An 8952-nucleotide genomic window follows, 5' to 3' on the forward strand; every position below is an offset into this window, starting at 1 on the left:
GTGTCTCAGTACAGGGCCTCAGAGTTGCTGCTCCGCGGCTTCTTAATTTTCTCAATGTTCTTCAGAATCATGTCGTGCAGCACCACCTGCAGGGGGATGGATGATGGGCAACCACTTCAGGGGGATTGACACAAACCATGCACGTGTGCATAAGTGAAAATAACAGAGGAATTCCGGTAAAAAAATAAAGTCGTCATACATCAGGCTTTTCGAAGGATTCTGTAACCATCTGCAGCAAATATCACAGGATTTTCTCTCTCTGATATCTTATCTCTATAGTAATCATTCATTCTGTCTTGACATATTCTTATCTGCCACTTTCATAGCTATGGAATTTAGAGTAACTTTACAGCTTGCTTTCTAACTTTAATGCTCATTGTGGGTGAAAAAACATCACCACGATGGGACTACGATCCTTTTCCAGGAATGGCTGCAGTAGCTCTTAAATACAGTTTCAAAATGAGAACCGGCTATGCACACCGAAGTGAAGGGTTCTCAAAAATGAGTATGACTCATCATATTCAAAAGCATGATTGATAGTTCTACAAGTATGTCTACTATCAGTGTACAAAACTGACATTAAAATGTGAAAAGTTCCCACAAAAGAGGCTGTACAAAGCAAATGGTCAAACTGTTGTTTTTTATGTTATTATTCTTCAGATGGAACTGACTAAAAGGTTTCCAAAAATGGCCTTTTTTCTGAGAGGTTATATTTGACTGAAAAACCATCAAGAGAGTGAGCTCTGAAAAATAAGAAAGTAGAATACAGCCCTCAAAGTTCTACATCTTTTTGTGACATTGCTGTGGACTCCTTGCATACAGACAGTCAGATAAATGAGAGTATTTTAAAGTTAATACGGTGTTTGGAGAGATACATATTTTTACATCATATAGCATCCAAAACTTTGAAGATTAAAATAATATGGAAGATTTAAAATGCAATTAGGGTTTAGTACCTTAAAAATATGTACAGTGCCTTTAGAATATATTCATACTCCTCTGATTAAATAGGAACAATAAATGGATTCAAATGTTATAATTTGATCTGCATAGTATTAGAGAACACAAATTCACACTATTCGCAAATAATGAATTTTATTCTAGAAAACAGTTTTAATATAGCCACCAAAACAGTCAGGTTGTTAGCTGGGACTGGAGGTGGTGTGCAGATCTTGGATCCTCCAGACTGCAAGTACAGTTTAAGACTGACACTAGACACCTGTGAGCCAAAGACGAATGTCCTTGTGCAGCAACCTGATGCCTTTATGAATCTCCACAACTTTTTAAAGCTATGCTTCTAGCAGGGCTCAGATCGGACATTCTGTATTTGAAATGCTGATGCTCTGTACCCTGCCTTTCCTGGCCTATTTTATCTCCATTTTGTGGGACTAGGTCACACACAAGATGCTTTTCGTTGCTGAGCTTTGCAGGGTAAGATGAAGTCAGACTCACGTATTGATTCCTCAGCTCTGACACGATGACCTTGAGGCTGATGTACTCTTTCTCATCGATCTCTTTCACGGAGCACCGATAGTCCTCCTGTGAACACATCGCACGGCCATCAACAGGAGAGACCAGGGGCCAGGGCAGACGGCATGTGGAAAAGGAACTACATCATTCCCAGAAGCTGAGATGCTGCTTTAAGGCCCGTTCCAGTGCACACACAAGGGGTTCGCAAACTCATACAGCTTATCCATCAAAGATATCAGGAGTGGGTGAGCATTACCAGGCTGTGCCTCCTCTCTCTGAACAGATTTCCACCAGGAACTGTACAGGTCTATCAAGCACCACATTTAGTAGCTCAACAAAATGCAAGAATCCCAACAAAACACCAAGCTGACATACTATGACTAGCAAACACTTACCACATGTGGGTATTTACCAATTTTGGAAACTAGCTTTGCCCTTGTAATGTAGTACCTGGGAACAGACAAGGGAAGGAAACATATGAGGGTTGTCAGGCAAAGGTTACCAGTCTGTCTAAATATGAAGCAGTCTGAGCCAATAAAGTGGATTTCCATTTTCTCGCTTCCAGCAACAGGTAACTGTATGCAGGGCATTACTCACACCAGAGAGATCATTTCACAGAGATCTCAATATATAAATACTGAGGACACTGTATTTATGCCTGTATATATACACTCAGTGCCCTCCAAATTTAGCATTACCCTCAAATGAACAGTAAAAAACAATGGCAGAAAAACATCCGAATTCTGGATAATGTTTTCCCTTTCATTTTTGAGAGGTTATACCTAACTGTAATAGCACAGCACAGAGGAAAGTCATATTCTTCTAAAATAAATATGGAGGGCAATGTATGTATGTATGTATGTATGTCTGTATGTATGACATGAAAAACACATATGCAACCACACATTCTATCCAAAAATAGCTAAAGAGGCTCTTGAAAGTCAGTGTTGACTTTTGAGTGAGAACCGAGTTAGGGGGAAGTACCTGGAGATCTGGTCTAGGTAAGACGCTGCCTCGCCTTCCACTGTCCTGAGTTCTGCAACAGTCTCCTCCTACAGCCAAACACACACTGTGCATGAGAGAGAGCACTAGCTGTTTGCTTTTCAGTCTCCTGCTGGTGAAACCACAATAAGCCAACCTTATTTTCAACTTAAAGTAAAGAGACAGTCTGTATGACTGTATGTACACTATGTAAATAACTACAGGACAGTACAGGACAGCATTTGGCCCCCTTCATCTGTTTAATGAAGCCATGGCAATGACCACATTCATACAAAACCATCTGCACTGGTTTAATGCACCTAAATGAATCTGTGAATCTGTATTGAGATTCACAACAACACTTTGACAATGATCACTGGGATGAAAAAATTTGGACAGTGAATTCAAACAGAAGTTTTAAAATGGTATATGCATGGCCATGAAAGGGAAATTTAAATTCAGATATTTGTGTTCATGGCTTATATAAAGTGCATTTCACATGTGTTTTTCTCACAAAATATGACTATCAAAGATCAAAGCTACAAAGAGGATGGCTTTTTTTTTTTTTTTAAATAAACCGTTCTTACAACCAAACAACTTGGCCTTTTATATCAAATATCAAAAGTCTATATCAACACCAAGTGAAATCAACGTAAAGTATATAATGCAACTGCTAGCTGTTTTTCTCTATGTGTTTTCACTGTAGTGCCTCAGAATCTGCTTCAACAAGCTGGCATCTGACTTATGAAATGCCTGCACATATTACCTGAATTGATACGCCAAAGTTATTTCCATCCTCTATTCTTGGGATTAACAACTGAACCCACATTTTGACCTAAACCAAAGACAAAGAAAAGAGAATGTGAACAGATCAATTAACAGAAAGCACAGAGATTCTCTGCACTCCATGAAAAAAGGGGAAGGAGACTCCATTATGGGCATGTTGAATCTGTAAGACCCACACAGAGTCCGGGGCACTGAGTGTGGGGCAGGAAGAGGAAAGGGACCTACCGTATTGCATTTCTCTATCAGAGTCCTAATCTCAGGCTTGACCCTGTCAATCAGGTCCACCAGATGGTTGTTGCTCTTCATCATTGCCCCGGGCATGATCAAGACCTTGGCGCTGTCTGTGCAGAGGGACAGAATGACGAGAGATAGGCTTCACCATGCCCCTGTGGCCTAGGACTTCTTTCTGGGAAATCTTACCTTGCAACTCATCTAATTTGATCTGGAAATGAATGCCACGTTTTCCATAAAAACATATATATATATATATATATATATATATATATATATATATATATATATATATATATATATTTCAAACAACTTAAATGGTCAACTAAACAGTTCACCAGGGCTTTAGGTTCACCATACCATCCTAGGTGCTTTATAAAACTAGTACTAATAAAAGGCCTCTAAATATGATGCCTTCCATGCAGCATTGCAGGCTGATAATAAAAGGAACCACCACCTTGAGTGGGTGCAGCAAGCACATGCGAATGAGCTGAGAACTCAGATGAACCCCTCTTAGCTTCATTAAACAGATAATATAAGACTGGAAAGGTGTCACTGAATACACATGTTAAAGATCTAAAAGAAACCTAGAAGAGGCTGGACTGAAAGCAGGTGAGGTTATTCTTGCTTTCTTAAATGCAAAACCCATGAGGAATGCATGTTACACAGAAATGATTTGGTTACAGTAGGCAAAAGGCATTTGACTGCGTTTGCACCTTGCAAGCAAATGCTGTGGCTCACAAACAAGCTTACCTGGGCAGCTGTCTCTTGCTCCATCTTCCATTTTTCGCTTTTTAGCATTTTGCTGTAAAAGATACCCAAATTATGACTATGTCACTGATTCTGCTGCACATCATTTTTCAAAAATTTGTTCAAGGTTTTCACGTTGTATTACGATGCAGCTGCCTTGGTGTTTGCTGATGAACTACGCCTGTGTTTGGCTTCCATACACATACAGTAAATCAGTCAACAAATGTCACCATCGAACAGGAAGGGTAAAATCAGTCTGTTAATGAATCAATAGTTCATGTATGAATAGCACGCTAGCTAGCTACACCATCTACATAAATTTGTTATGCTGACAATAAGGAATAGTGGATGAGTACTGCTTGCATACAGTAAACCCTCCTTGATATACCTCCTGCTGTATACATCTTGTTCAGAATGACTCACATTCATTCATATTCCTGCAGAGGTGTAAAACTATGCTATTTATATACATGCTTCATAGGTCTAATACAGGAGATTTCTTGTCGTGCGAGTGTGGCTTCCCTCCCTGACTATGATACTACTCCGACTATGACTCCTGGGCTAACAATAACCTCTACTCACTGGCTCCAGGCCATCATGGCTGTTGGTGAAGAGAACAGGGTCAGGCACAGTCAGGTTGATCTCAGAGCCGATCTCCTTGAGCTCGCTGATGTTAAAAACTGGTTCCTTCAAGAGAGGCATCACAAAAGGGTCAACATCACGGCTCTGTTCTGCTCAGGCTTTGCCAGTCTGGGCCCTGTCCCACCGTTCCGACCCTCACACGTGACTAAGTGTAATCCAACTCCTCCGAAGGAAAGCATGAACGAAGGGGAAAACACAGTATGCCTAAAACCTGGCACTCAATTCAACCACCACATTAAACACTGCAAACACGCGCTGACACATGAAGCAGAGATACTGTGTTGAAACACACACTGCGTGATTAATGCCTCACTTAAAAGAGTCACTCTTCCCCGTACGCTCTGGTAGCTCCCTTTACAGCCAGTTCCATTACAGCACTCTCCACTGAGACAATGGAGTTGGATTGTTATTGGACATTTCCTAATGGACAATTCTGCTGTAGCCCACCCCCTCTTTATCTTTAAAAGAACCAAGACTCAGGATGAAGACAGTGTACTGAGGTGGGATTTTCAATACACATTAAAACCTTTATTAGCGTAATCACAATTTTCTAATTGGGCAAAAACAATAAAACAGTGTTACTTACTGGCCATGTATGCCCTTTACTCTGAGCAGCCATTGGCCAATGACAATTTATCTATGGCAGGTTTGTCATGGCACAGCCTTTTGCACTCTGGCTATTTAAACTGTAGCCCTCTGGTTACCAAAGCTGTGGTGACCTTGAGCATAAAAACGAGTATTTACCAATAACTGCAAGTTGTTGTGATGTAATTGAGAAGTGGTCAGACGACAAGACTATTTTGCCAACACTCCTATCCATATTTACCAGACCATTATGGCAAGTTACAGTACATGCATGTGAAAGGTGCAACAACAGCAAAAAGAACATAAATCCACACCAGCCAGACCTTTTCAAAGACGTAAACAACCAGGGAGCTCATAACTTGTGGAGTAGCGTTAAATGGTTGGTTGTTCTTCAACAACGCTAGTCTCTTCTTGACCTTTGTTTTATTGTTTAAAACAATAGCACCATAATACAAATCACTCCAGTACTGAATCAGGCCTCAATTTTAGTCACAAAAGATGCATACCTGAATACCCCCCCATCTTATTTGTTGTAAAGCCACAATTCCTGCAAACATTACATTACATTATCCAGAGTGACTTCCAGTAAAATAGAACATAAATGTATCAATTCAAGTTAAATGAGCAGTGTAAGACCAGGCTAATAACACTCACAGACCAGTGAGCATGAGCATAACACCATGCAAGCCCTACTGCAAGTTAGATTGTGCAACTGGCCCTAAAATCTTGAAAGCACTCAACTGCAAAAGCAAATCTGACTCACAAATACACAGTCATCTCTATAATCTTGAAAAGCATTAAGGAATCATTGCCTTAAACAAAAACCATTAACACATGACATGTGTCCATATCCGCATATATATGTTTATGCAAAATGATCTTACCTTTAGGAAATTATCAAGTTCTAACAACTTCTTTGGGAAAAAATTTGCAACCAAATCCTCTGCCTACAAAAGACAAAGGCAGGGACAAAAGGTTACAATTACAACTGAATGTGAAATCACCCTACAGACCAAGAGGAAGAAAAAGACAATGAAAATGTGAACTCTGTAGTGGACCAATCAGAACAATTTTCAGTTTGAATTCCATAGAGTGGACGTTTATTATTTCTCTTCTAGTTTCCTTTAATTCGTACCGCTCTCCCCTCGGACCGAAATCATCACCATGCACTTCAACATGCTCAAAAGCATTTTTTCTACATGATTACTTATTCGGCAGATACTTTTTACCACAGTGACCTACAAGGCTACGGGAGCACTGCTGTTTTAAGCAATCAGAAACACATGGAACCAGGGTCTGCATTCCTCCATTCCGTTAAAAGGAAAGCTTTTCTGGTTGTAATGCTGACTTGTGTCACCTACTGGAGGAGCAGGTTCTAGGTTTTCAGGGTGAAAATAAGAGCCCTCAATCTTGCTTGAAAGTGCATGGCACAATCAAGGTGGTTTGCAGATGACACTCTGTACACCTCAGTACATATAAATCATCTCATTTTGGCAAGAGTTGTAGCATATTGGGGCAGCAGTGGAGCATATGTAATGAGACTTCCCATTTATATATGGAGGCAGCTTGAGACGTATGTGAATGGGCAAATTATAATGAAGGCAGATTTATTTAAATAAATGCAGATAGGGTCTACAAATACTTAACAACACAAGTTCTATACAGTATCTTAAAAATTGTACGGCCAGTGAATTTAAGGATTAGGGAGGACAGAGATCCTCGGAGATGGAGGAGAAATTACAACTTGCTTGCAACTCACCTCTGCTGTGATTCGCTCCCTGAAAGCGTCAACCTGCAAACACAGAAAAGAATCAGAGTAAAGGCAGGCGCTGACTAACCTCTTTACATGGGTAGCATTTCTAATTAGCTAGCTGTAGTGAACTAGCCCGATAATGAATTAAATTGACAATAAATTGGGTCGCTTAATTTGGCAACAAACAGGATTTATAATTTCACCTTCCCTGGCGATGCCATCAAACTGTTCATGTCTAGGTAAAGGTAATATTGCCACCTCGTTACTTGTAACTTTGAATAGGCCTATTATTTACCAAAATATGGTAGAGACAATGGCTAACGTTAGGTCACCGTATTTCCGTTGTGTTACGGTTTGTTTCCCAGCTGCACTTTCATAGTCGAGGTCCGCGCGAACGGCCGTGAATTCTGGCACGCGCCGAGTTAGTTAACGTTACATTTCCTCCCGCTGGCTGACACCTTTGCCTTTAAAGCTAGCTATCGATACATACGGTGTGCACTGCAATGTTGCCTACCTACATTAAGATGTTTATGACAACACTTAGTAACCAATTAGTGAACTGACAAGCCAGCGGGAGAAGAAACTTGTGTTGTGGGGGTTACATGACAAGCAAGGATGGCAACTAACTACCAAGCAGTTAGACCCACCGGTCTATCGCTATATATCGTTATCTATCTAGAAAGCTGATTTGGCCATGGCCCACAGGTAGTTAGCTGTTAGCAGATTTGGCAAAAAATAACAAGCGTCGTTTCCGATTTTTAGGCAGCTAGGCTCCTAGCTAACCATAGTCTTGTTCAGTTAGCGAACCATTTCACCGCTATCCCTGAAGCTTTTTTCCCCCGACTCTGTGTATAGCTATTTAGCTTGCTAGATAGCTGCTTGTAAACAACGAATCAAGCGTAAAGTCGGTTGGCCGTTATGAATTCTTACCTTAGTTTTGATTTCATTGTCCACTTTGAGGAGCGAAGACATTATATTTTTACAAGGGAAGGGAATCGGAAAGGGAGCTGGTTTCAAGAATTAGTCGGGGCAATATGCAAGTGTGCCTGCCTCACTATTTAGCTAACGTTTCGGGGGTTAGCGCTAATGACATAAACAAACTACTTTTCGTATGGATATGCTAATATAATCGTCTGTTTCCACTACAATTCTATCCAGACAGACGGTATACAGATCAGTAGATCTGCGCAGCGCCTGCTCTGAATTGATATGCACGTGCAGTAACGTTAGTCAGCGTTAAAGCGGGACAAAAATACGTATTCCAAGTGCGACGAGTCCACGTGGATGTTGACGTTAACATATTTTTACGTTTATCCGAACATTAAAAATAACCGTTTTCCTAGTGTATACACGCGGAGAGAAAACTATTCAAATTCAAAAATAATCTGAAAACCGTATGTCCACTTTTGTCTCACTTGAAGGCTGGCCTATATTGATTAGGAGTTACAGTATAACATTGCATTTTAGAATGCAAGAAAGATTACCAGTCTGGGGTTTATGAACCTTTAAAACGTTCATAAAATATATTTATCAACGATTAAAAACGTTGGCTATTTAGTGGCTAGCGTTAGTATGACAACGTAAAGTGGGCGTATTTGATGGCCAGCTACTTTATGCTACTTCTGTGAGTCACAAATTCAACGAACAACGAGTTAAGATGACTTGTAAATAAAATATGTATGTGGGGAAAAAATATCCAGGATACATTTGGTGCCAAAAAAGGTTCATTTTTAAAAGACAGGAACAACCGGTAA

At 40.3% G+C, this 8952-nt stretch overlaps 1 protein-coding gene across 1 annotated transcript; it reads right to left on the reverse strand.

The window, feature by feature from the left end:
* LOC118794903 (proteasome activator complex subunit 3-like) lies at positions 1-8436 on the reverse strand. Its single transcript, XM_036553196.1, has 11 exons — positions 8129-8436; positions 7205-7237; positions 6330-6392; positions 4801-4905; positions 4222-4273; positions 3463-3578; positions 3218-3286; positions 2455-2522; positions 1866-1920; positions 1453-1539; positions 1-86 (listed from the first exon to the last, which is right to left on the reverse strand). The coding sequence occupies exons 1-11, from the start codon at positions 8168-8170 to the stop codon at positions 6-8; spliced, it is 771 nt and encodes a 256-aa protein (XP_036409089.1). The 5' UTR covers positions 8171-8436; the 3' UTR covers positions 1-5.
* Between the last annotated feature and the right edge of the window lie 516 nt (positions 8437-8952).

This window comes from Megalops cyprinoides, chromosome 19 (genome assembly GCF_013368585.1).
Source record: "Megalops cyprinoides isolate fMegCyp1 chromosome 19, fMegCyp1.pri, whole genome shotgun sequence".
NCBI classification, from domain to species: domain Eukaryota; kingdom Metazoa; phylum Chordata; class Actinopteri; order Elopiformes; family Megalopidae; genus Megalops; species Megalops cyprinoides.

Bases quoted from the DNA above. Each gene is read 5' to 3' on its own strand.
- LOC118794903 (XM_036553196.1), bottom strand. From the start codon at position 8,170: ATGTCTTCGCTCCTCAAAGTGGACAATGAAATCAAAACTAAG. The intron at 6,393-7,204 runs GTGAGTTGCAAG...TGTCTTTTGTAG, and splicing joins GGGAGCGAATCACAGCAGAG to GCAGAGGATTTGGTTGCAAA. The intron at 3,287-3,462 runs GTAGGTCCCTTT...TCTTTGGTTTAG, and splicing joins TGATAGAGAAATGCAATACG to GTCAAAATGTGGGTTCAGTT.